We start from the raw sequence: 27780 nt of genomic DNA, 5'->3' as shown, positions 1-27780 counted from the left end.
TTCCTACATTTTCTTCTAGGAGTTTCATGGTTTCAGGTCTTATGGTTTTTAAGTCTTTAATACATTTCAATTTAATTTTTGTGAATGGTGTAAGATGGGGTTGAGTTTCATTCTTTTACATGTGAATAACCAGTTTTCCCAGTACCATTTATTGAATAGATTGTCTTTTCACCATTGGGTATTCTTGGCTTCCTTGTCAAATGCTAGTTGACTATATATATATAGTCTGTGTGTCTGTTTTCCTACCAGTACCATACTGATTTGATTATTATAGTTTTATAGTATAGCTTGAAATCATGAAGTATGATACTTCCTGCTTTGTTTTTTCTCAGGATTGCTTTGGCTATTTAGGGTCTTGTGTGGTTCCATATAAATTTTAGGAGTTTTTTTTCTACTTCTGTATAAAATGCTATTGAAACCTTGATAGGGATTGTATTGAATCTATAGATGGCTTTTTGTGGTAAAGAAATTTTAACAATGTTAGTTCTTCCAACCCATGCACAAATGATACCTTTTCATTTATTTGTGTCTTCTTTAATTGCTTTGATCAATGTCTTGTAGTTTTCATACTAGAGATCTTTCACCTCTTGGTTAGACTTATTCCTGAGTATTTTATTGTTTTTTGATGCTGTTGTAAATGGGATCATTTTATTTCTGTTTCAGATAATTTGTCATTTTTTTTTTGAGAGGTCATCTCTCATATTTATTGATCAAATGGTTGTGAACAACAATAAAATTCTGTATAGGGGGGTCAATGCTCAATGCACAATCATTAATCCATCTCAAGCCTAATTCTCATCAGTCTCCAATCTTCTGAAGCATAATGAACAAGTTCTTACATGGTGAACGAGTTCTTACATAGTGAATAAGTTCTTACATGGTAAACAGTACAAGGGCATTCATTACAGAAACTTTCCGTTTTGATCATGCATTATGAATTATAAACAATCAGGTCAGATATGAATATTCGTTCGATTTTTTTTTTATGTTTTTTTTTTGTTTGTTTGAGAGGGCATCTCATATTTATTGATCAAATGGTTGTTAACAACAATAAAATTCAGTATAGGGGGGTCAATGCTCAATGTACAATCATTAATCCATCTCAAGTCTAATTCTCGTCAGTCTCCAATCTTCTGAAGCATAACGAACAAGTTCTTACATGGTGAACGAATTCTTACATAGTGAATAAATTCTTACATGGTGAACAGTACAAGGGCATTCATCACAGAAACTTTCGGTTTTGATCATGCATTATGACCTATAAACAATCAGGTCAAATATGAATATTCATTTGATTTTTGAACTTGATTTATATGTTGATCCCACATTTCTCCCTTTATTATTATTACTATTTTTATTTTTAATAAAATGCTGAAGTGGTAGGTAGATGCAAGATAAAGGTAGAAAACATAGTTTAGTGCTGTAAGAGGGCAAATGTAGATGATCAGATGATCAGGTGTGTGCCTATGGACTAAGTATTAATCCAGGCTAGACAAGGGCAGCAAAACATCCACGGATGCAGAAGATTTCTCTCAAAGCAGGGGGGGTGAGGTTCTGAGCCTCACCTCTGTTGATCCCCAAATTCTCACCTGATGGCCCCCCCCTGCGACTGTGCCTGTCTTAGGTTGTTCCTCCCTTGAGGAATCTTACCCGTCTCTGGCTAACCAGTCATCTTCCGGGGCCATACAGGGAAATGTAAAGTTGGTAAGTGAGAGAGAAGCCATATTGTTTGAAAAGGTTAGCTTTTTACTTCTTTGCAGATTTATGCCCTGTGGCTTCTATGCCCAGCACTTGTCTCGAGGTATCTTTACCACCTGGAGGAATTATGATACTCGGTAATTCGATATGAGGCACGAATTCTATTTAAGGGTTGTAATTAGGAAGAAAGAAGAAAAGCTACAGATGTAGCATATGGAAGGAAACATGGGAGGATTGATTATTTCTTTGACATATCTTCTTGTAGAGTACCTTAAGTATGTATAGGTTTTAAACTACTAACTAATTTGCACACACATATTAACATAATAGGAATACGGTGACATAAACAAAGCAAATCTATAATTACCATCCATCTCCAGTGAAGCCAAGAAAACCATTTAGGCACCCTAGGCATTTGTGAAAATTTATCTACGATATGATGGATATTGTCCAACTGTACTTGAACAATCAGACAAATTAAAGCAGCCCATTTCTGGGATCTGTTCACATCCCATATGTTCTTTTAACCGTAGATAGTCTATAGTCATAAGATTTTGGAGTGCTACACCTTGCACCCCTCCCAACTCCTGGTTGAGTTCCAACAGTACAGATCCGGTCAAATTCGTTGTCTCACTGTATGCACATGCCAGCCTAGACATCTCCCTCCTCATTCCAATGGCAAGTCCAGGAGACGGTGGGCTGGATGCAGCCACAACCGCAGCATCGTCCGGATGATCATCCCCTGGCACAAGTCCTCCAGAGAGTGCTGATGCCAGAAGCTCCTCCTCATATTGTATCTTAGTTCATTTTCTGGGTATCCAAGCTAGGCCTTGATCTTCTGCATAGAAACAAACAGACCCTTTGCCCACACTTAGGCATGCCCTCTGTACCACTGTGCAGAACTCATTGGAGGTCAGCACACAGTAACTGCTTTTTTTTTTTTTTAATTATTAAGAGAAAGGAATATTATCAGAAAAGAGTACCTCCATAGCTGATCATCTGACACCCTTTAAGTGATCAACATTAAGGATATTTAAAGCATGCGTTGATCTTTGATTTACCAATGGTTTTATCCTATCAAGGAGTAATCCCCCTTTTCTTTCTTTCTTTCTTTCCTTTTTTTTTTAAATTTTTAATCTATACCTACATGAAGAATACTAAGTTTACTATGCTCTCCCCTATATCAGGTCCCCCCTAACAACCACATTACGGTTACTGTCCATCAGCTTAGCAAAATGTTGTAAAGTCACTACTTGTCCTCTCTGTGTTGTGCAGCCCACCCTCCACTTTCTCCCTCCCCCCCATGCATGCTAATCTTAATACCCCCCTTCTTCTTCTTCCCCCTTATCCCTCCCTACCCACCCATCCTCCCCAGTTCCTTTCCCTTTGGTACTTGTTAGTCCATTTTTGGGTTCTGTAATTCCGCTGCTGTTTTGTTCCTTCAGTTTTTCCTTTGTTCCTATACTCCTCAGATGAGTGAAATCATTTGGTATTTCTCTTTCTCTGCTTGGCTTATTCCACTGAGCGTAATACTCTCCAGGTCCATCTATGTTGCTGCAAATGGTTGGATTTTTCCACTTCTCATGGCTGAGTAGTATTCCATTGTGTATATGTACCACATCTTCTTTATCCATTCATCTACCGATGGACATTTAGGTTGCTTCCAATTCTTGGCTATTGTAAATAGTGCTGCGATAAACATAGGGGTGCATCTGTCTTTCTCAAACTTGATTGCTGCGTTCTTAGGGTAAATTCCTAGGAGTGGAATTCCTGGGTCAACTGGTAGGTCTGTTTTGAGCATTTTGATGAACCTCCATACTGCTTTCCACAATGGTTGAACTAATTTACATTCCCACCAGCAGTGTAGGAGGGTTCCCCTTTCTCCACAGCCTCGCCAACATTTGTTGTTGTTTGTCTTTTGGATGACAGCTATCCTTACTGGTGTGAGGTGATACCTCATTGTAGTTTTAATTTGCATTTCTCTGATAATTAGCGATGTGGAGCATCTTTTCATGTGTCTGTTGGCCATCTGTATTTCTTTTTTAGAGAACTCTCTGTTCAGTTCCTCTGCCCATTTTTTAATTGGGTTATTTGTTTTTTGTTTGTTGAGGCATGTGAGCTCTTTATATATTCTGGACGTCAAGCCTTTATCGGATGTGTCATTTTCAAATATATTCTCCCATACTGTAGGGTTCCTTTTTGTTCTATTGATGGTGTCCTTCGCTGTACAGAAGCTTTTCAGCTTAATGTAGTCCCACTTGCTCATTTTTGCTGTTGTTTTCCTTGCCCGGGGAGATATGTTCAAGAATAGGTCACTCATGTTTATGGCTAAGAGGTTTTTGCCTATGTTTTTTTCCAAGAGTTTAATGGTTTCATGACTTACATTTAGGTCTTTGATCCATTTTGAGTTTACCTTTGTATATGGGGTTAGACAATGGTCCAGTTTCATTCTCCTACATGTAGCTGTCCAGTTTTGCCAGCACCATCTGTTGAAGAGACTGTCATTTTGCCATTGTATGTCCATGGCTCCTTTATCAAATATTAATTGACCATATATGTTTGGGTTAATGTCTGGAGTCTCTAATCTGTTCCACTGGTCTGTGGCTCTGTTCTTGTGCCAGTACCAAATTGTCTTGATTACTATGGCTTTGTAGTAGAGCTTGAAGTTGGGGAGTGAGATTGCCCCTACTTTATTCTTCTTTTTCAGGATTGCTTTGGCTATTCGGGGTCTTTGGTGTTTCCATATGAATTTTTGAATCATTTGTTCCAATTCATTGAAGAATGTTGCTGGTAATTTGATAGGGATTGCATCAAATCTGTATATTGCTTTGGGCAGGATGGCCATTTTGATGATATTAATTCTTCCTAGCCATGAGCATGGGATGAGTTTCTATTTATTAGTGTCCCCTTTAATTTCTCTTAAGAGTGACTTATAGTTTTCAGAGTATAAGTCTTTCACTTCTTTGGTTAGGTTTATTCCTAGGTATTTTATCCTTTTTGATGCAATGGTGAATGGAATTGTTTTCCTGATTTCTCTTTCTATTGATTCACTGTTAGTGTATAGGAAAGCTACAGATTTCTGTGTGTTAATTTTGTATCCTGCAACTTTGCTGTATTCTGATATCAGTTCTAGTAGTTTTGGAGTGGAGTCTTTAGGGTTTTTTATGTACAGTATCATATCATCTGCAAATAGTGACAGTTTAACTTCTTCTTTAACAATCTGGATTCCTTGTATTTCTTTGTTTTGTCTGATTGCCGTGGCTAGGACCTCCAGTACTATGTTAAATAACAGTGGGGAGAGTGGGCATCCCTGTCTGGTTCCCGATCTCAGAGGAAATGCTTTCAGCTTCTCGCTGTTCAGTGTAATGCTGGCTGTGGGTTTATCATATATGGCCTTTATTATGTTGAGGTACTTGCCCTCTATTCCCATTTTGCTGAGGGTTTTTATCATGAATGGATGTTGAATTTTGTCAAATGCTTTTTCAGCATCTATGGAGATGATCATGTGGTTTTTGTCTTTCTTTGTGTTGATGTGGTGGATGATGTTGATGGATTTTCGAATGTTGTACCATCCTTGCATCCCTGGGATGAATCCCACTTGGTCATGGTGTATGATCCTTTTGATATACTGTTGAATTCTGTTTGCTAATATTTTATTGAGTATTTTTGCATCTACATTCATCAGGGATATTGGTCTGTAATTTTCTTTTTTGGTGAGGTCTTTACCTGGTTTTGGTATTAGGGTGATGTTGGCTTCATAGAATGAGTTTGGGAGTATTCCCTCTTCTTCTATTTTGTGGAACACTTTAAGGAGAATGGGTATTATGTCTTCTCTGTGTGTCTGATAAAATTCCGAGGTAAATCTGTCTGGCCCCGGGGTTTTGTTCTTAGGTAGTTTTTTGATTACCGTTTCAATTTCTTTGCTCGTAATTGGTTTGTTTAACTTTTGTGTTTCTTCCTTGGTCAGTCTTGGGAGGTTGTATTTTTCTAGGAAGTTGTCCATTTCTTCTACGTTTTCCAGCTTGTTGGCATATAGGTTTTCATAGTAGTCTTTAATAATTCTTTGTATTTCTGTGGAGTCTGTCGTGATTTTTCCATTCTCATTTCTGATTCTGTTGATTTGTGTTGATTCTCTTTTTCTCTTAATAAGTTTGGCTTGAGGCTTATCTATTTTGTTTATTTTCTCAAAGAACCAGCTCTTGGTTTCGTTGATTTTTGCTATTGTTTTATTCTTCTAAATTTTGTTTATTTCTTCTCTGATCTTTATTATGTCCCTCCTTCTGCTGACTTTAGGCCTCATTTGTTCTTCTTTTTCCAGTTTTGATAATTGTGATGTTAGACTATTCATTTGGGATTGTTCTTCCTTCTTCAAGTGTGCCTGGATTGCTATATACTTTCCTCTTAAGACTGGTTTTGCTGCATCCCACAGAAGTTGGGGCTTAGTGTTGTTGTTGTCATTTGTTTCTATATATTCCTTGATCTCTATTTTGATTTGTTCATTGATCCGTTGATTATTTAGTACCATGTTGTTAAGCCTCCATGTGTTTGTGAGCCTTTTTGTTTTCTTTGTAGAATTTATTTCTACTTTTATACCTTTGTGGTCTGAAAAATTGGTTGGTAGAATTTCAATATTTTGGAGTTTACTAAGGCTCTTTTTGTGAGCTAGTATGTGGTCTATTCTGGAGAATGTTCCATGTGCACTTGAGAAGAATGTATATCCTGTTGCTTTTGGATGTAGAGTTCTATGGATGTCTATTAGGTCCATCTATTCTAGGGTGTTGTTCAGTGCCTCTGTGTCCTTACTTATTTTCTGCCCTGTGGATCTATCCTTCGGGGTGAGTGGTGTGTTGAAGTCTCCTAAAATGAATGCATTGCAGTCTATTTCCCTCTTTAGTTCTGTTAGTATTTGCTTCACATATGTTGATGCTCCTGTATTGGGTGCATATATATTTAGAATGGTTATATCCTCTTGTTGGACGGAGCCCTTTATCATTATGTAGTGTCCTTCTTTATCTCTTGTTACTTTCTTTGTTTTGAAGTCTATTTTGTCTGATATTAGTACTGCAACCCCTGCTTTCTTCTCACTGTTGTTTGCCTGAAATATGTTTTTCCATCCCTTGACTTTTAGTCTATGCTTATCTTTGGGTTTAAGGTGAGTTTCTTGTAAGCAGCATATAGATGGGTCTTTCTTTTTTATCCATTCTATTACTCTGTGTCTTTTGATTGGTGCATTAAGTCCATTTACATTTAGGGTGACTATTGAGAGATATGTATTTATTGCCATTGCAGGCTTTAGATTCGTGGTTACCAAAGGTTCAAGGTTAGCTTCTTTAGTATCTTACTGCCTAACTTAGCTCGCTTATTGAGCTGTTATATACACTGTCTGGAGATTCTTTTCTTCTCTCCCTTCTTATTCCTCCTCCTCCATTCTTCATATGTTGTGTGTTTTGTTCTGTGCTCTTTTTAGGGGTCTTCCCATTTAGAGAAGTCCCTGTAGGATGCCCTGTAGAGGTGGTTTGTGGGAAGCAAATTCCCTCAGCTTTTGCTTGTCTGGGAATTGTTTAATCCCGCCATCATATTTAAATGATAGTCGTGCTGGATACAGTATCCTTGGTTCAAGGCCCTTCTGTTTCATTGCATTAAGTATATCATGCCATTCTCTTCTGGCCTGTAGGGTTTCTGTTGAGAAGTCTGATGTTAGCCTGATGGGTTTTCCTTTATAGGTGACCTTTTTCTCTCTAGCTGCCTTTAAAACTCTTTCCTTGTCCTTGATCCTTGCCATTTTAATTACTATGTGTCTTGGTGTTGTTCTCCTTGGATCCTTTCTGTTGGGGGTTCTGTGTAATTCCATGGACTGTTCAATTATTTCCTCCCCCAGTTTGGGGAAGTTTTCAGCAATTATTTCTTCAAAGAGACTTTCTATCCCTTTTCCTCTTTCTTCTTCTTCTGGTATCCCTATAATACGAATATTATTCCTTTTGGCTTGGTCACATAGTTCTCTTAGTGTTGTTTCATTCCTGGAGATCCTTTTATCTCTCTCTCTGTCAGCTTCTATACGTTCCTGTTCTCTGGCTTCTATTCCTTCAATGGCCTCTTGCATCTTATCCATTCTGCTTATAAATCCTTCCAGGGATTGTTTCACTTCTGTGATCTCCTTCCTGACATCTGTGATCTCCCTCCGGACTTCATCCCACTGCTCTTGCATTTTTCTCTGCATCTCATACCATTGCTCTTGCATTTTTCTCTGCATCTCTGCCAGCATGTTCATGATTTTTATTTTGAATTCTTTTTCAGGAGGACTGGTTAGGTCTGTCTCCTTCTCAGGTGTTGTCTCTGTGATCTTTGTCTGCCTGTAGTTTTGTCTTTTCATGGTGATAGAGATAGTGTGCAGAGCTGGTACAAGTTACCGCTGAAAGAGCTTCTCTTCTTGTTGGTTTGTGGCCTTCCTCTCCTGGGAGAATAGCGACCTCTAGTGGCTTGTGCTGGGCAGCTGTGTGCAGACAGGGCTTCTGCTTCCTGCCCAGTTGCTATGGGGTTTATCTCCGCTGTTGCTGTTGGCATGGCCTGGCTGGGGCTTCTCCTCCAAAATGGTGGAGCCCCGTTGGAGTGGGAGCAGCTGGGAGGCTATTTATCTCTGTAAGGGGCCTCTGTGCTCCCTGCTGCCCAGGGGGTTAGAGTGCCCAGAGATCCCCAGATTCCCTGCCTCTGGTCTAGGTGACCTGTCCTGCCCCTTTAAGACTTCCAAAAAGCACTTTCCTAACCAAAACAACAACAGCAACAATTAGAGAGGGAACAGAAAAAAAAAAAAAAGGAAAAAACACTTGATTTTTGTTTTTTGTCCTCAGGCGCCGGTCCCAGGCACCCGCTCACTGGTCCTGCTGCCCTGCCTCCCTAGCACCAGGGCCCCTGTTCCTTCAAGGCTTCCAAAAATCACCCGCCCACTGGTCCTTCAGGGAAAAACGCGCGATATTCTTTGTCCTCAGGCGCCGGTCCCAGGCACCCGCTCACCAGTCCCGCCGCCCTGCCTCCCTAGCACCAGGGTCCCTGTCCCTTTAAGGCTTCCAAAAAGCACTCACCAAAAAGAGAAAGAAAAGAAAAAGGGGAAAAATGCGCAATTTCCTCCGTCCTCAGGTGCCGGTCTCAGGCACCCGCCCACCGGTCCCACAGGGAAAAACGCGGGATATTCTTTGTCCTCAGGCACCGGTCCCAGGCACCCTCTCACCAGTCCCACCGCCCTGCCTCCCTAGCACCGGGATCCCTGTCCCTTTAAGGCTTCCATAAAGCACTCGCCAAAAAGAGGAAAAAAAGGGAAAAACATGCAATTTCCTCCGTCCTCAAGTGCCGGTCTCAGGCACCTGCCCACCGGTCCCGCAGGGAAAAACGCGGGATATTCTTTGTCCTCAGGCGCCAGTCCCAGGCACCCGCTCACTAGTCCCGCCGCCCTGTCTCCCTTGCACTGGGGTCCCTGTCCCTTTAATGCTTCCAAAAAGCACTCACCAAAAGAGAAAAAATAAAGGGGAAAAATGTGCGATTTCCTCCGTCCTCAAGTGCCGGTCCCAGGCACCCACTCACCAGTCCCGCCACCCTGCCTCCCTAGCAATGGGGTCCCTCTCCCTTTAAGGCTTCCAAAAAGCACTCGCCAAAAAAAAAAAAAAAAACCGCTGCGGTTTCTTTCCACCCGCCGGAAGCCGGGGGGAGGGGCGCTCAGGTTCCACCGGGCCGGGGCTTGTATCTTACCCCCTTTGCAAGGCGCTGGGTTCTTGCAGGTGTGGATGTGGTCTGGATGTTGTCCTGTGTCCTGTGGGCTCTATTTTAGGAAGATTTTTCTTTGTTATATTTTCATAGCTCTATGTGTTTTTGGGAGGAGATTTCCACTGCTCTGCTCACGCCGCCATCTTGATAATTTATCATTTTTATATAAAAAGACTGATTTTTGTATGTTAAATTTGTTTCCTGCTACTTTACTGAATTTATTGGTTACCTCCAACAGTTTTTTTGTGGAGTCTTTAGGATTTTCTATATATAAAGTCATGTTATCTGCAAATAGAGACTATTTTACTTCTTTTCCAATTCTGATGCCTTTTTTTCCTTTTTCTTGACTGGTTTCTCTGGCAAGAACTTCCAGTAGTATGTTGAATAGGAGTAGTGAGAGTTGACACCCTTATCTTGTTTTTGGCCTTAAATGGGAAGTTTTGAACCTTTCACCATTGAGTGTGATCTTAGCTGTGGGCTTATCATATATGGCCTTTATTACATTGAGGTATGTTACTTCTATACCTAATTTGTTAGATGTTTTTACCATGAACAGATGTTGAACTTTGTCAAATGTGGTTTTTTTGCATTTGTTGAGATGAGCATATGGTTTCCTCTTTACTTCTGTTAATATGATGTATCACATTGATCTATTTTCATACATTAAACCATCCTTGAATCCCAAGAATAAATCCCATTTGATCAGGTCAATGATCCTTTTAAGGTTCTGATAAATTCAGCTTGCTAGTATTTTATTGAGAATTTCTACGTCTGTATTCATCAAGGGTACTGGTCTGTAGTTTTCATTTTTGGTAGTGTGCTTTTCTAGCTTTGATATCAGGTTGATGCTGGTATTGTAAAATGGGTTTGGCAGTATTCCCTCATTTTGATTTTTTTTAGAAAAATTTGAGAAGTGTTGTCATTATTACTTTTTTAAATGTTTAGTAACATTTACCAGTGAAGCTATGTGGTCATGGGATTTTCTTCATTGTGAGATTTTTGATTACTGATTCAGTCTCCTTATTAGTAATTGATCTACTCAGACTTTCTATTTTTTCCTGATCCAATGTTGGTAGTTTGTATGTTTCTTATATATTTTCTGTTTCTTCTAGATTGTCCAGTTTGTTGGCATATAGTTGTTCATAGTAGCCTTTTGTGATAAATATTTTTAAATATTTATGATAAAACATTTCTGTGGTGTCAGATGTAATGTCTCCTTTTTCACTTGTAGTTTAGTTGATTTGGGTCCTCTTTCTTTTTCCTAGCAAAAAAATTCTGCATTTTATCTTTCCAAAGAACCAACTCTGAGTTTGGTTAATCTTTACTATTATTTTCCTATGCTATATATCATTTGTTTCTGCTCTAATCATTATTATTTCCTACCTTCTGCTAACTGTGGGCTGTTTGTTCTTTTTTCTAGATCCATAAGGTATAGAGTTAGGTTGTTTATTTGTGATCTTTCTAGCTTCTTACTGGGGGTATTAATTGCTATGAATTTCCCTCTTAGATCTGCTTTTGCCACATCTCCCAAGTTTTGCTGTGATATGTTTTAATTTTCATTTGTCTCAAGAACTTTTTAATGTACTGTTTAATTTGTTCTTTGATCCATCGATTGTTCAGGAAAGTGTTATTTAATTTCCATGCATTGTGAATTTTCCATTTTGCTTCTTATTGGTTTCTTCTCATTATAATCAAATAATATACTGGTATGATTTGAATCTTCTTGAATTTGCTAAGATTTGGTTTATTTTATTCTATTATTTTTATTAAGATATCATTGATATACAACCTTATGCTCAGGTTTCACATGAGCAGCATTGTGGTTAATACATTCCCCCTATTATCAAGTCCTCACCACTTACCCCATTACAGGCATGGTCCATCAGCACAGTAAGATGCTAAAGAGTCAGTACTCATCTTCTCTGTACTTCCTTCCCTGTGCCCCCTATATTATGTGTGCTAATCATAATGCCCCTTAATCCCCTTATCCCTCCCTTCCCACCCATCCTCCCCAGTCCCTTTCCCTTTGATAACTGTTAGTCCATCCTTGGGTTTTGTGAGTCTGCTGCTATTTTGTTCCTTCAGTTTTTGCTTTGTTCTTATACTCCACAGATGAGTGAAATCATTTGATACTTGTCTTCTCCACCTGGCTTATTTCACTGAGCATAATACCCTCTAGCTCCATCCATGTTGTTGCAAATGGTAGGATTTGTTTTCTTCTTATGGCTGAATAATATTCCATTGTGTATATGTACCATATATTCTTTATCCATTCATCTACTGATGGACACTTAGGTTGCTTCCATTTCTTGGCTATTGTAAATAGTGCTGCAATAAACATTGGGGTGCATATGTCTTTTTGAAACTGGGATCTGGTTTTCTTAGAGTAAATTCCTAGGAGTGGAATTCCTGAGTCAAATTTCTATTTCTAGTTTTTTGAGGAACTTCCATACAGCTTTCCACAATGGTGGAACTAATTTACATTCTCACCAGCAGTGTAGGAGGGTTCCCCTTTCTCCACATCCTTGCCAGCATTTGTTGTTGTTTGTCTTTTGGATGTTGGCCATCCTAACTGGTCTGAGCTGATATCTCATTGTGGTTTTAAATTGAATTTCTCTGATGACTAGTGATGTGGAGCATCTTCTCATGTGCCTGTTGGCCATCTGAATTTCTTCTTTGGAGAAGTGTCTGTTCAGATCCTCTGCCCATTTTTTAATTGGGTTGTTTGCTTTTTGATTGTTGAGGCACCTGAGTTCTTTATATAATTTGGATGTCAACCCCTTATCAGATATGTCATTTATGAATATATTCTCCCACACTCTAGGATTCCTTTTTGTACTACTGGTAGTGTCCTTTGCTGTACAAAAGCTTTTCATTTTTTATATAGTCCCACTTGTTCATTTTTCCTTTTGTTTCCCTTGACTGAGGAGATATGTTCATGAAAAAGTTTCTAATGTTTATATTCAAGAGGGTTTTGCCTATGTTTTCTTCTAAGAGTTTTATGGTTTCATGACTTACATTCAGGTCTTTGATCCATTTTGAGTTTACTTTTGTGTGGGGTTAGACAGTGATCCAGTTTTGCCAACACCAGGTGTTGAAGAGGCTGTCATTTCCCCATTGTATGTCTATGGCTCCTTTATCATGTATTAATTGACCATATATGTGTGGGTTTATATCTGGGCTATTTTATTCCATTGATTTATGAGTCTGTTCTTGTGCCAGTACCAAATTGTCTTGATTACTGTGCTTTGTAGTAGAGTTTGAAGTTGGGGAGCGAGATTCCACCCTGCTTTCTTTTTTCCTTCTCAGGATTGCTTTGACTATTCAGGGTCTTGTGGTTCCATATGAATTTTAGAAGTATTTGTTCCAGTTCATTGAAGAATGCTTTTGGTATTTTGATAGGGATTGCATCGAATCTTTAGATTGTTTAGGCAGGATGGCCTTTTTGACAATATTAATTCTTCCTACCCAAGAGCATGGGGTGAATTTCCACTTATTAGTGTCCTCTTTAATTTCTCTTGGGAGTATCTTGTAGTAGGGCATAGGTATTTCACTTCCTTGGTTAGGTTTATTCCTAGGTATTTTATTCTTTTTAATGTAATTGTGAGTGGAATTGTTTTCCTGATTTCTCTTTCTGCTAGTTCATCGTTAGTGTATAGGAGTGCAACAGATTTCTGTGTATTAATTTTGTATCCTGCAACTTTGCTGAATTCAAATATTAGTTCTAGTAGTTTTGGAGTAGATTCTTTAGGGTTTGTTATGTACAATATCATGTCATCTGCAAACAGTGACAGTTTGCCTTCTTCCTTACCAGTCTGGATGCCTTTTATTTCTTTGTGTTGTCTTATTGCTGTGGCGAGCACCTCCAGTACTATGTTGAGTAAAAGTGGGGAGAGTGGGCATCCTTGTCTTGTTTCTGATATTAGGGGAAAAGCTTTCAGCTTCTTGCTGTTAAGTATAATGTTGTCTGTGGGTTTGTCATATATGGCCTTTATTATGTTGAGGTACTTGCCCTCTATACCCATTTTGTTGAGAGTGTTTAGCATGAATGGGTGTTGAATTTTGTCAAATGTTTTTTCAGCATCTATGATCATGTGGTTTTTATCCTTTTTGTTGATGTGGTAGATGATGTTGATGGATTTTCTAATATTGTACCATCCTTACATCCCTGGAATAAATCCTACTTGATCATGGTGCATGATCTTTTTGATGTATTTTTGAATTCACCTTGCTAATATTTTGTTGAGTATTTTTGCATCTATGTTATTTGGGGATATTAGTCTGTAGTTGTCTTTTTTTGTAGTGTCTTTTCCTGGCTTTGGTATTAGAGTGATGCTGGCTTCATAGAATAAGTTTGGAAGTATTCCCTCTTCTTCTATTTCTCAGAAAACTTTAAGGAGAATGGGTATTATGTCTTCTCTAACTAAATATCTGATAAAATTCAGCAGTGAAGCCATGGTCTGGGGTTTTTGTTCCTGGGTAGTTTTTGATTACTGATTCAATTTCATTGCTGGTATTTGGTCTGTTCAGATTTTCTGTTTCTTCATGGGTCAGTCTTGGATGGTTATATTTTTTATAGAAAGTTTTCCATTTCTTCTAGATTATCCAGTTTCTTAGCATATAATTTTTCATAGTATTCTCTAATAATTCTTTGTATTTTGGTGGTGTCCATAGTGATTTTTCCTTTCTCATTTCTGATTCTGTTTATGTGTGTAGATTCTCGTTTTTTCTTTATAAGGCTGGCCAGGGGGTTATCTATTTTGTTTATTTTCTCAAAGAGCCAGCTCTAAGTGTCATTAATTCCTTCTATTTTATTCTTCTCAATTTTATTTATTTCTTCTCTGATCTTTATTATGTCCCTCCTTCTACTGACTTTTGGAACTTATTTGTTCTTCTTTTTTGAGTTTCAATAATTGTGAATGTAGACCGTTCATTTGGGATTGTTCTTCCTTCTTTAAATAGGTCTGAATTGCTATATACTTTCCTTTTAGACCTGCCTTTGCTGCATCCCACAGAAGTTGGGGCATTGAGCTGTTGTTTTCATTTGTCTTCATATATTGCTTGATCTCTGTTTTAATTTTGTTATTGATCCATTGGTTATTTAGGAGCATGTTCTTAAGCCTCCATGTGTTTGTGAGCCTTTATGTTTTATTTGTACAATTTATTTCTATTTTCATACCTTTGCGATATGAGAAATTGGTTCGGTACAATTTCAATCTTTTTGAATTTTCTGAGGCTCTTTTTGTGACCTAGTATGTGGTCTATTCTGGAAAATGTTCCATGTGCACTTGAGAAGAATCTGTATACTCCTGCTTTGGGGTGGAGTGTTTGGTAGATGTCTCTTAGATCCATCTGTTCTAGTGTTGTTCAGTGCCTCTGTGTCCTTACTTATTTTCTGTCTGGTGGATCTGTCCTTTGGAGTAAGTGGTGTGTTGGAGTTTCCTAAAATGAATTCATTGCATTCTATTTCCCCCTTTAATTCTGTTAATATTTGTTGTACATATTTGGATGCTATGTCAAGTGCATAGATATTTATAATGGTTATATCTTCTTTTTGAACTGACCCCTTCATCATTATGTACTGTTCTTCTTTGTCTCTTGTTACTTTCTTTGTTTTGAAGTCTTATTTTATTTGATGCAAGTATTGCAACTCCTGCTTTTTTCTCCCTCTTGTTTGCATGAAATATCTTTTTCCATCCCTTCACTTTTAGTCTGTGTATGTTGGGTTTGAAGTGAGTCTATTGTAGGCAGCATATAGATGTGTCTTGCTTTTTTATCCATTCTGTAATTCTATGTCTTTTGATTGTTGCATTCAGTCCATTTACATTTAGGTGATTATTGATAAATATGTACTTATTGCCATTGCAGGCTTTAGATTCATGGTTACCAAAAGTTCAAGGGCAGGTTCTTTACTATCTAGCAGTCTACCTTAACTCACTTATTGTGCTATTTTAAACACAATCTGAAGATTCTTTTCTTCCCCCCCTTCTTTTTCTTCCTCCTCCACTCTTTATATGTTAGGTGTCATGTTCTGTACTCTTTATGTATCCCTTGACTGACTTTGTGGGTAACTGATTTAATTTAGCATTTGGTTAGTATTTAATTGGTCTACTTTGTTTGCTGTGGTTTTATTTTCTCTGGTGATAGCTATTTAGTCATAGGTGCACTTTCGTCTAGAGCAGTCCCTTTAAAATATCCTGTAGAGACAGTTTGTGGGAGGTAAATTCCCTCAACTTTTGCTTATTTGGGAATTGTTTAATCCGTCCTTCAAATTTAAATGATAATCTTGCTGGATACAGTATTCTTGGTTCAAGGCCCTTCTGTTTCATTGCATTAAGTATATGGTGCCATTCTCTTCTGGCCTGTAGGGTTTCTGTTGAGAAGTCTAATGATAGCCTAATGGGTTTTCCTTTGTAGGTGACCTTTTTCCTTTCTCTGGCTACTTTTAATACTCTGTCCTTGTCCTTTATCTTTGCCATTTTAATTATTATATGTCTTGGTGTTGTCCTCCTTGGGTCCCTTATGTTGGGAGATCTTGCCCAGATTGGGGAGTTTTTCAGCAATTATTTCTTCAAAGACACTTTCTATCCCTTTTATTCTCTCTTCTTCTGGTGCCCCTATAATGCATATATTGTTCTGTTTGGATTGGTCACCGAGTTCTCTCAATATTCTTTCATTCCTAGAGGTCCTTTTTTCTCCCTCTGCCTCAGCTTCTCTGTATTCCTGTTCTCTAATTTCTATTCCATTTACTGTCTCCTCTACATCATCTAATCTGCTTTAAAATCCCTCCATTGTTTGTTTCATTTCAGTCATCTCCCTCCTGAATTCATCCCTTAGCTCTTGAATATTTTTCTGTAGCTCCATTAGCATGCTTGTGACTTTTATTTCGAATTGTTTTTCAGGAAGATTGATTATTTCAGTCTCACTGAGCCCTCTTTCTGGTGTTTGAGGAATTATGGATTAAACAAAGTTCTCCTGCCTTTTCATTGCCCTGGAGTGATGGGAGGGGTCGCAAGCAAGTGGCATGGGTGTCATCTGGGAGGACAAAGTCCTTTCTTGATTCCTGGCACTGTGCCTGTCTCCGCTGTCTGTGCCAGTTAACTGTGCCCAGGGATCAGCCTCTGGGTTGATCCCCTAAGCTGCTGTGGGCGGGACAGCCCTCAGGATGGCCTAGGGGGATGGTAGGGGCATAGCCAGGAGCGGTGCAGGCATCTGCTGCAAGGACAAAGCCCTTTTTTGCTTCCCAGTCACCATGTCTGTCTCCACTGTCTGTGCTGGTTAACCGTGCATAGGGAGCAGCCTTTCAGTGATCCCCTAAGCTGCCATGGGCAGGGCAGCCCTCGGGATGGCTTAGGGCAATGGCGGGGGGTTGCAGGCGAGCAGTGCATGTGTCTGCCACAAGGACAAAACCCTTTCGTGCTTCCCTGTCGCCATGTCCGTCCCTGGTGTCTGAGCTGGTTAGCTGCATGCCAGGAGTAGCCTCTGTGTTAATCCCCTAAGCTGCACTGGGCGGTTGGCTCTTGGGATGGCCTAGGGTGATGGAGGGGCTTGCAGCCTAGTGGCATAGTTGTTTGCAGGAAGGGCAAAGCCCTTTCATGCTTCCCAGTCATGGTGCCTGTCTCTGGTGTCTGAGCTGGTTAACCACACGCAGCGAGAAGCCTGTGCATTAAGCTGTGTAGTTGCTGTAGGTGGGACTGCCTTCTGGCAGGTTTGTAAGCAGGTATGGTGGGGAGGAAGGAGTGGCAGCCTGCATAGCTTGTGAGGGACCTCGGGTCTGCATTGCCAACCAGGGGGATGGAGCATCTGAAGCTCCTGAAAGTTCCCAACCTGCTAGGCTGAATGTGCCCAGCTGATTTTGTCCTTTTCCTAAATCCTTGCCCCTTTAGCAGCCCTCTGACTGTTGAGAGGTCCCTTAAAGTGCTTGCTTTTCTTTTGTGCCAGGGCAGCTGCTTGTGGGAACCTGTTCGCAGTCTTAGTCTCAGACTTTGCCTTTCAGCCCCTCTCATCTCCAGAGCACCACGCTATGTGTGTCTGTGCTCCTGGGGTAGATTTCTAGGGCTGGGTAGTTAACAGTTCTGTGCTTCCTCTCCCTCCCTGCTCTGATTCTTTTCCTCCTGCTGGTGAGCTGGGGTGGGGAGAGTGCTTGGTCCTGCTGGGTCACGGCTTTGTACTTTACCCTTTCCCTGAGATGTTCACTTCTCCCAGATGTACACAGGTTGGTGCACTCTTACTTCTGGTCACCCTTTTAGGAATAATTGTACTTGCTGTATTTTCAAAATATGTGTGGTTTTGGGAGGAGACTTCTGCCATTCTTCTCATGCCACCATCTTTTTTTCCCCACACTGATTGTTTTAAATCAGTGATTATTTTAAATGTATTAATTACAGAAACCAGCAAATTAATTTTTTTGAAAATCCACTATTATGAAGGCATTCAAATAATCCAGATAAGAGATGTTTCCATGATTTTGTGAAAATAAAGGAACCCTCATTTCAAATGGAGCCGGGAAGCCCTGCAGGGGGCGCCCTCCTGCACGTGCCCCTCCCTGCAGCCTGCATAACCAGCGGAAAGGAGAAAAAGAGTTATTTCAACAAGAGGGTACTTTTCATAAAGGAATTTGTCTTCCGCCTTTGAGGAAAGGCAGGAAGAGCCCTGCCCTGTAACAGCCACCGCCTGCAGCCAGTGAGAAACTCCCACCATCTCAAACCTCTCCGATTTCCTCCTAAAACCTCATAAAAGCTGATCTTCCCTTTGTCTCTCTGGATTTCCTAAGGTTCACCATAGTTTGCTTGATCTGAATTGCAATTACTGTGCTATTCCCAAATAAATTCATTTTTTATTACTTAAATAAAATTTCTCTTTGCCGTGTTTAAAGTTAACACTGCCATAGGTACAATCAATATGCCCACTTTTTCTTAGGAGGCTTTGGTTTGGGTTCCTCCAATTACTAGGCTTGCTTAGGTGGTTCCTGTCACTAGTTGTCCAAGAACACAAATCACAGCCATCACAGGAAGATCCTCTGTCCTTTTTAGGAAAAAGCAGTATCTATTAGTAAAATTATAAGTTTTACAAAGTCCCAAGTAGAATATGAAGCTTATTCTATTTTTTGCCACCTGAATTCTCACTGGGTTCTCTGGCACACAGGAGGCCGCCATCCATAGGCCCAGGAGTTCCCTGGGTTCTTTGATCTGTAACCTAAGCCTTTATCAAGCGTATCCATGCTCTGCAAAGTTTGCTTCTCACAGAAGTCGCCTGAAAACAAGAAGCATGGTTCTGCTCCCTGTGACACTCGTTTTGTCCACACTGGGGTTTTCAAGTGCCTGACTTACTGAGAGAACCTACATAGATAATAAGGAGAGGAACAGAGTGAAAGGGTCCCATTCCCTGACCCCTGTGCCCAGGCGGTGTGCCCTGTCTCTGGGGATCATTTCAAGTTCAGTATGTGGAACAACTGAGCAGAAATAAAGGAGGGCAGGGATTCAGTTGTTCTCTAGTGGTGGGTAATGAAGAGCAACGTTGCTGGGGTTTGGTGGCAAATGAAAACATGAAACTCTCCAGCCAAAATCTTAAAGTTAACTCAGGCAAGGGTGTCTAAAGGGAAAAATGAGGCACATTTCAATGATTACAGTTATCGCACAGGCAAAAGTCAATTATTTATCTTACTTTTTTTCAGTAATCCTCTTACTCCTGTGCTTGGTTCCTCACGGGGCCCTGGTCATGTCTCAGGCCCAGTGAGAGGGCAGTTCGGTGGTAACTTGGGCCAGATAATAAAGAGAGAAAAGGTTGGCATTTTGAGTTTTTCTACTTTTCTTTTTAGTAACTATAAAGAGCAACTGTACTTAAAGAACAAATTACTTCAAAGTCTATGATATTAGACCACAGCTGCCTGTATTTTTAGAAAGCACTCATGTTGCCTGTCTTCTTATAACATGTATTATTTACCTGCAGTATATAACAAAAAATTAGTAGTTTCAAAGAACATACTTTGCCTTCTAAATATGCCTTTATCTTCTATAATGTAGCTGATTTTTATTAACAGCATGTTATTAATTTATTAATAATTTTGCTCTTGGACCTCTAAAAAAAAAGATCAAAGGAAATAAAATAGGATATTTTCTCTCGTCCACATTTTGGTTATAAATAATTCCCATATTACCTCTCAGTCTAAAATATAACATGTTTCCTTCACTCTCAACAGCTTTACAATGGAGCAGTGAAGATACTCAAATCACGTTTATTATAAAAATAAAATGTAAATTTTTAGAAAAAAATTAAAAATGCATTTTGTTATTAGGATAGATATGGTATTTAAGATGGAATTTGGGGAAATTCTGAAAGATTCCCTTTCCTTATACTGGATGACCTGATGAGGACAGTGAATGAAGGAAGGATTAAATGCCCTGCATTCTGTTCTGGCCTGTGATTCTGCTTGGGTGCAGAACCCACAATGGATCTTTGCTTGTTACTTTAATCCTGACTCTTCACAGCTTACTTCTTTCCTCCAGTGAAAGTGTTATAACAGGCTCCACAAAGCCATTTGAAATGGTAGTTTAGAACAACCCACATTAACACCTCTACTCCTAGGAAAATGCACTGTAACCAAGTCTGGACTAAAATTTGTACAGTTGAACACCTGTCTCCCATATGGCACAATGCAAAATTGTTCAACAAATGGGCCCCTGGCAGTTAGGTAAAAGATACTGTTATTAAAAAATCTCTTATATATATTTATTTTGCCACAAAGCTTCCTGGAGATTTCATTAAAAAGTGACATCATGGAAGTATTAAATACCATTGTATAACAAGTAGAAAGAGCATATGGGGTAGTGTTTCTTATACTGTCAGAAAGGATATCACCCACGTAAGACTAAAAGTGACTGTAAAATCATCAATTTTATAACTGAAATGGACAAGAGAGATTCCCATTTGATAAGGTTTGCTGAGGAAAGGGGCTTGACTGGCTTTTCAGTTGCCAGCACAAGGATAGCAAAAACATCCATTATGAGACCCACCCAGAGAAATGCAGCGGTAAGAGGAGAATCTTGGACAACACATGCTCCTATGGAAGCCACATGGACAGTCAGCTGAAACTGAAGGCATCTGGAGATGCCCTCGCGAGCATGCCTACCCCATCCCCTGCGTTGACAGTGCTCTTGAGGTGGTCATTGGTAAGAATGTTGGAGGCTTTTTTTTACCTTCATCTGTTCCTGTTAGTACCATTGTAAGTCCCCCATGGGCTGCCTTTAACACCGGGCCATCCATCATTACTAGCATCACTCTCAGTGACTGTTACCGTTTGCCTCTGTCCCAAAACATCACTCTTGTTTTACCTTTTACTAGGTTGTATTATCAGTAGGACTAGATCTTGCAAGTACACGGCGTTATGGCCAAGCCCTATTAATGAGCCTTTTTTTTTCTCTATTTTTATTATTATGTATGAGTTCATTGAAATCTGTTTCCTCTAAACATAGACAACCCTCAGGGGCCTTTTGGTGCTACATTTCAAGGCAACAAATGGCTCTCACAGTATGGAAGTTATCACCAGTAATCATACACACAAGTGATCCTGGCATGCTGGCATTTACTTCTTTTGGGTACCTCAAGCATGTGGGTTAAATTGTGCCTCCCAAAGAGGTATGTTCAGGCCTCACTCCAGTACATGTGAAGATGACCTTATTTGGAAATATGGTCTTTGCAGTTGTAACTAAGATGGGGTCATACTATATAAGGTGGGCCCTAGTCCAGCAACTAGTCCTTATCAGAAGAGGGAAGCACGGACACAGACACATAGGGGAAGATGAGGCAGAGAGTGGATGAGGGGCCGCAAGCTAAGCACACCAAGAGTTGCCAGAAGAGGCAAGGACAGTTCTTCCTTGGAGCCTCAGAGAAAGCGTGGCCCTGACCTTGGGCCTCTAACCGGCCTTCAGAACTGTGAGAGCAAGGATTTGTTGTTTTAAGCCGCCCGTTGGTGGGAGTTTGTCAGAGCCGCTACAGGACGCTTCGGCGTGGGCCCACCAGGAAAGGCTCCAGGGAGCTTTAGTATCTCAGCAGGCTGGCCGGTCAGGTTGGCTCGGTATCTGGAGAATTTCCAAATGTCAGGCATAGGAACCTAAGCCTTTGGGAAACATCTGCACTTGCTTTTGCCAGCTCCATAGGTATTCCCTCTTCATCCAGGATGTGACACCAGTCGTTAGTAGTGTTCTGGGTCCCTTGGTGAACAACTGAAACCCCCCATCAGGCAGCTTTAAGACAGTAGCCATGGATTTCCTGAGTTGAAGGTATGGACTTTCTGTAAAAACTATTTTATACTGTACTGTTTCCTTCTGGCTTTTTCTCACCACCTATTTTTAAATGCAGATGTCCTCACAAAGCATGTTTTATTTTATTGCCAGTCTGTTGTGGTGGAGCACGGGCATCTAAATGAACCGTGGGAATAAGAACAATTAACAATACACAGTATGTATTCAAAGGCATTCCAAATGGGTCTGGAAGGGACTGAAGTGTGGAGGTTCCGTTCTGTCTCCAGACGTGAGCCGGCGTACCATGCTGCTAATCATCAACGTCCTTGTTTTATCTGAGCAAGTGATGGCTGCGTTCCCGATAGCTTCTCATGCATCCAAATGACTCACCAAGTTATTAGCTGTTACTATTTTCTTTACAGAATAAGCCAAGGAAAGAGACACTGCAAATGAAGGCTTCCAGAGACAGCCGCTACAACACTGTCCCACGGACAATGGAAACCTGAACGGTGTCTCCCCTACCAACTGCAGTACCAGCTGAAGTCACCTGTGCCCCCAGTTGCAGAAGCGTACCCGAAGTTTGTCACGGAGAGGGTGCGCACCGCCACGAGCAACCACACCGCCGCCCGGGCTGTGGGGCTCTAGGTGCCCCTTGGCCCTGGAGATGCCCCAGTCCGCCGCATCTGCTGGCCTCTCAGTCCCTACGGGCACCCGTTTGCCTGGGGTTCCCTGCAAGTGCCCGCTCGGCCATAGGCAGCGGGGTGTGGTCGCCGACCGCGCGTTTTCGGCAGCTTGGCCACTGCCCTCGGGGGCTGTGCCGGCCGTCCTCGGGCTCGGAGGGCCCCGCCGCGCCCCGCCCCGGCTCCGGGACCGGCTGCGCGGACGGGGCTCTGCGGCGGGGTCCCGGCACACAGCCTGCAGAGCGGCCCGGCCCGGGCCCGCCCCGCGCGGGGGCCCTGGTGTCCCTTCCCGCTCCCGCGGCCCACGGGCCCGCCCTGGCCCTCTGCCTGCGCCGCTGAGCACGCACGGAACTCGGGAGTGCCCTGGCGAGAGCCCAGTGCCCCCGCCCCGTCGGTCCTACTCCCGCCGCAGCGGCTGGCTCTCCGGTTGCCCCGAAGAACCGGGGTGGAAAGCCGATGGGGGCCAGCAGGGTATTCGCTCGGAGCTTGCTGTCCTCGGAGCCAGCCACTGCCTCACCTGGACACAGGCTCAGAGGCCGGCGGGGAGGAGGAAAGTTTCCCGGCGGCAAACGGGGCCCCAGGCAGACCCTCACTGCAGGCCGTGGGACCGAAACGAGGCAAGGTCCTGGGTGTGGGGAGGTGTGCTGGCTCTTCCTGTTTGGTCCCGAGTTGGAAGCATGGAGGGCAGCAGGGCAAACCCAAGGAAGGCTTGCACCTGCAGATCGGCTCTTGAGCCTTCAGGTGTGGTGGCCACGGAGCTGGCGCACCAGAGCTCTGTTCTGGTGGGTCTGGCCCCCACCCCTGTACCTCGTCTCCCAGCAGCCACCCCCTCTGCTCCCTCCACCATGTCCGCCTTCCCAAGTGAACGCTGTCCTCGGGACTCTCAACAGGCTCTACCATGCAAGGTGCTGTGGTTTAGCATTTTTCCAGCTTTAGGTGGTAGAACTGGATCTAGTACCCAGAGTCCGTGCGCAGGGCTGCGTCTAGGCCGTCAGTTCCCTAAGGCACATGGGTAGCAGGTTCCTTGGTTTTAAAATTGTGAAACCAGCCCTACCAGCCTTAGTTCTCTGACAGCACAGACAGACAATAGTTACAGAGAGCCATGTGCTGTCTATATAGGTTGTATTCTCATGAATAGTAACTAAACATCTGAGAATACACCACCCAGAGGCTCTGTGGTACACATGAGGACGAGGTGGGGTGTGCTGGACACTCGGTGGCCACAAATCGCATTAGTTCAGTCTCTGTGCTCACAGAGCCTCCCAAATTCATTTCTGTTATCGCTTTTTTCTGGGCCTGACTGTTCACCACAGTGTAAGTGGTGCCATAGTTCACCACCATGCTATGTATGCCCTGATCCCCAGAGCTTTTGAGCATCTTGCAAAGTCTTCCACCAGTGAAGAGTGGTGGTTCGCCTCCTCTCTGCTCTCTCTGCCTCTGTTCAACAGCAACTGAACTGCTGAGGGTGATTCACTGGAATCTACTCAGTTTGTTCTGTCAGCTGTTTATTAATCTGTAACTTCCTGTTGAGATGCAGGGTGTGCTTTTTAAAGAAACCTTACACAGCATAAGTTTTATTTTGGACTGGACTTACTCATGTATAAAGAGGATCTGTGAGAGTTACTTAATCCCATGAGTGATTTTCTTTCAGCAGAATTTGGTGGGCACTCACTGTGTGACAGGTGCTCTCCAGTGCCCTGGCGGTGCGGGGATGGGTGAGACAGTTCTGGCTTCCAGAAGCCTGCCATGTGTTCCAGGGAGACAAGTGTGATGAAGTGTGGTAAGTGCAATCATAGACTTGCAAGGTACAGCAGGATGCAAAGGAGGATGAACATTCTAGGGAAAGAGGAATGAGAAAGGTTTCATAGAAGGGCTCTAGAATGGAATCTAGGAAAGATTTCCAGCTGATCGGGGACATGACAAAGATCTCCCATTTTAGTGACAATGTTGGGGAACAGATTGGACAAGGAAGAGCTTGAAAGTTGGAAAATTATTTGAAGGTTATTTAAGAGACTGTTGCAATGATTTAGGCAAGAGGTGATAAGTGTCTATCCGAGGACAGGGTGGGAGGCACAAAAGAGATTTGATAGAATTTTTGCGATAGGATGGGACAGTGGGAGGTGAGGAAAGTTGAGTGAAGTTTCCTGTTTTGTTTGGAGTGCCTGGTAAATGGTGCCGCCATTAAAGGAAAAGAAGACGCAGGTGAGTTGGATGAGAGTCGGGGAGACACTGGGCTCGCTGTGGGACTTCCTGAACTTCAAGTGCATGTGGGGACATCATTCATTCATTGGAAATCCAAGTTTGTAGTTTGAGAAGGGGATCCAGGCTGGAAATGGAAATGTGAGTGACATCTAACAATCTGGAAGCATGATTTTATTAAAAATAGTTTGGGTTTTCTGTTTATGGTGCTTGACAGATGACTAGTGCTTCAAAAGCATATAGTGTTTATTTGAAAACATAGTTTTTGGGTAAATTCCAGTGGCTTCCAGATCATGGCTTTTTTCTCTAATGGTGTCAGTGTTTGTATAGGCGGTTGGGCATGTGGCAAGAGGCAGAACACACTGAATATGGCCTACAAGTTGATCCTTAGGGTGTTAACATTGCCACTGGAAGTGTGCCTTGCCTTTTCAGGATCAGAGAGTTTTGAAAAACACTCTGATAAACTATGAAAAGCTGTGAAGGTGTGCTTAATCTTGGAATACTATAAAATGAAGGCACTTTCTCAACAGTGCTTTATTAGGCCCTGGGCAGCTGGTAAAAATGGGAAAGGCCTATTGTCCTTTAAGACATAAAGTGGAAGTTTCAGGAATACCTCTCTGTGTCCTTTGTGTCTGGGAATCAAACCAGACTCTGACCTTAACTGTGACCTAAACTGTAGCCTTACCCCTAACTATCCCCCAACCCTAATCCTAAGTATAACACCAACTCTAACATGAATCTACATCCACAGCCAAAATCTACCCCTCATCTTAAGCTGAATTTAACTATAACATTAACCACAAAGCTAATTGTAACCCCAACTCTAAGCCTCAGTATAGCACTAACCCTAACTCTAGCCTTAACCCTAGAACTGACTTTTTTAGGGTAGACTTATTAGTGGAAAGTGCTCCTTAGGTCTGTAGTAACTAGATAATCAAAACTGGGGAACGCATTTCAGATTAAATGAGTAATTTATAAGTAGGTCATCAGCAGACCATCTTTAACAACATACCTTGATTAGGTGACCTGGCCTTTCTGATAAAGATACCTAAAGGCCTGGGTATTATGCTGGATGTCTACAGGACATCCCTGCTTCTCTTGCTGATTTCAGTAAGTACTTAATAATGGTTGTTGTGAAAATTCAGTGAATATCTCTGAAGGGCAAGGCACAGACAGAGTATATTTTCCACACTTCACGAAGGTTTACCTTGATCTCAGTCTTCTGGGACTCCCAAAAGTGTAAGATTTTCCTACTCCAGACGACTTCCAGAAGGCTGGGGCTCTTCCATTTATACCTAGATCCCAATGTGACCCAAATCTAGACCTTACCAGCTAGACAGCATCTGTATTAGCCCCACAGTCATTAAGATAAGGTGCATTGTTAGGCTGTGGGGTTATAGAAGAAATGTAAGACATGCTATTGAATTCAAACCTCACAGCCAAGGTGACAAAGAATAACCAACATGCATAAAATAAGGAGCGAGTATGATGGGACAGGATGTAAGTCAGTGCTCCATTATGTGGCACAGACCTGGACACTGAACTGGTTCAAAGGTAGGTGATATTTCCTGTCATTTGCAAAGCACTTAGCAGCTTACCTAAACTGTAACACCCGTTCACTCCTTCCTAGGATCCTGAGAGGTCGATATAGGGCCAGGTATTAGTATAATCTTTCATATTTGCGTATGCAGAAATAGGCTCAAAGGAAATAATTATTTCCTGCCAAATTTCCCAGCAAAACTAGCAAAGCAGAGTTCTGAACTCAGGTCAACCAACTTCAAACCCAATGGGAGGCTCCCTTTATTTCTTGGAGTAATGAAACTAAGCCGGGCCTTAGAGGACTGAGTAAGGTTTGCAGAGCTGAGCGGAAACAAAAGAATATTCTGGATGGGTGAGTCCTATAAGAAGAAGGCAGGAAGCCATGGAGGGGATAGTGAGCAGACAGATTGGGTGGGAAAGGGGGGCTTTGAGAACCAGGCAAAGGTGCTTGTATTTCAGGTAGGGTTTCAGTAAGAAGTCAGTGACATTTCTGAACTAGATAGTTGTGTAAAGAACGATCCACCGGATAGTGATTTGCAGGGACGATTAGAATAAGGAGGTCTCAGAGACAGGAAGGCCGTCTGGGTGGCTTTGGGGCATGGGTACAAGGAAGGGTCTGGAACAGGGTGGCAAAGGTTAATAAAAGCCAAAATAAATGGGGGTTTTAAAAAAGTAAATTCAAAAGGAAAGACTTAGTGTGTGCGCATGAGAGATGGAGGAAGTGAAAAAAAATCAAAGAATTACAATTTTCAAATAACAAGTTACGTGGCCCCAGATGAGTCATAGAATTTCTCTGGGCCTCTCATCTGAAGAAAATGTAATGGCAGCCCTCACCTCACAGATGACTGAAACCCTTTATTTACATGCAGAACTGCTGGATGGATCATTGCTTTAATGAAGAGGGACAATCTAAAAGTGTCTAGAAAGATACTCTCAATATCATCTTTTAAAATAATAAAAAATTGGGAAATGTCTAAATGCTCCAGAATGGGGAAAGAAGTAAATAAATAATGATTATTATGTAGAAATCGAAGTTGGGGACATACATATTCCAAATACAAGGTTTGGTGGAGAAAACAGGACGCAATACTATCTATTATTAAAAATAAATATCTGAATAGAAAAAAGGACCAGAAAAAAAAACATTTTCTCTGTGTTAATTATCTCTATGATTATTATCTCCGATAACTATCTCTGTGACTCTCATTACCAGAGCGATTATCTCTGGCTGATGGTCATGAGACTGATTTGTGTTATCACTTTTGTACTTTGTACCTTTCTGGAATTTCCAAATTTTGTGTAATGAGCCTTTATTCTTTTATAATGAGAAGAAAAATATTTAGGAAAAAAGAAAAAGAAATGAGATCAATTCTACTGTTGAAAATCTGTAAATGTGTTGTGTCCCTTATAATCGTTCTCCAAGTAAAATAGCATATCATACGTGGTGGGGTGGCACCCTTCTCTGACTTAGAAAAGATGAGTGGAGTGGAGTGGATTCTGAGACATGGCAGAGGCAGGTGCCCTTCATGGGAAACGGGCACTAGAGCTGAAGAGGATGTGCCACAGCAAAGGCACAGCAGAGGCATAGGCCTCCTCACTGCAGGGAAACCAGAGGACTTCTCTTCACAACAGTCTGGTCTTTGGAAAATGTTTACTGCTCAGATAAATACAAA

At 41.5% G+C, this 27780-nt stretch overlaps 1 protein-coding gene across 14 annotated transcripts in view; it reads left to right on the top strand.

The window, feature by feature from the left end:
- LOC108403398 (uncharacterized) overlaps positions 1-23992 on the top strand; it is a 67559-nt gene extending 43567 nt beyond the window's left edge. For 11 of the 14 annotated variants that reach the window (XM_073218795.1, XM_073218794.1, XM_073218793.1 and 8 more), the window contains one exon: positions 22112-23992. In XM_073218795.1, coding sequence (XP_073074896.1) covers positions 22354-23385 — 1032 coding nt within the window. In that variant the 5' untranslated portion in view covers positions 22112-22353 and the 3' untranslated portion in view covers positions 23386-23992. Of the gene's footprint in view, positions 1-19123; positions 19233-22111 lie in introns of all 14 variants that reach the window. The other 3 variants (XM_073218787.1, XM_037015026.2, XM_073218796.1) reach the window with 1 other exon arrangement.
- Positions 23993-27780: the final 3788 nt, after the last annotated feature.

Source organism: Manis javanica, chromosome 12 (assembly GCF_040802235.1).
Source record: "Manis javanica isolate MJ-LG chromosome 12, MJ_LKY, whole genome shotgun sequence".
NCBI classification, from domain to species: Eukaryota; Metazoa; Chordata; class Mammalia; order Pholidota; family Manidae; genus Manis; species Manis javanica.
Note: the sequence above shows the minus strand (reverse complement) of the source record. Positions and strands in the feature narration are given on the sequence as shown.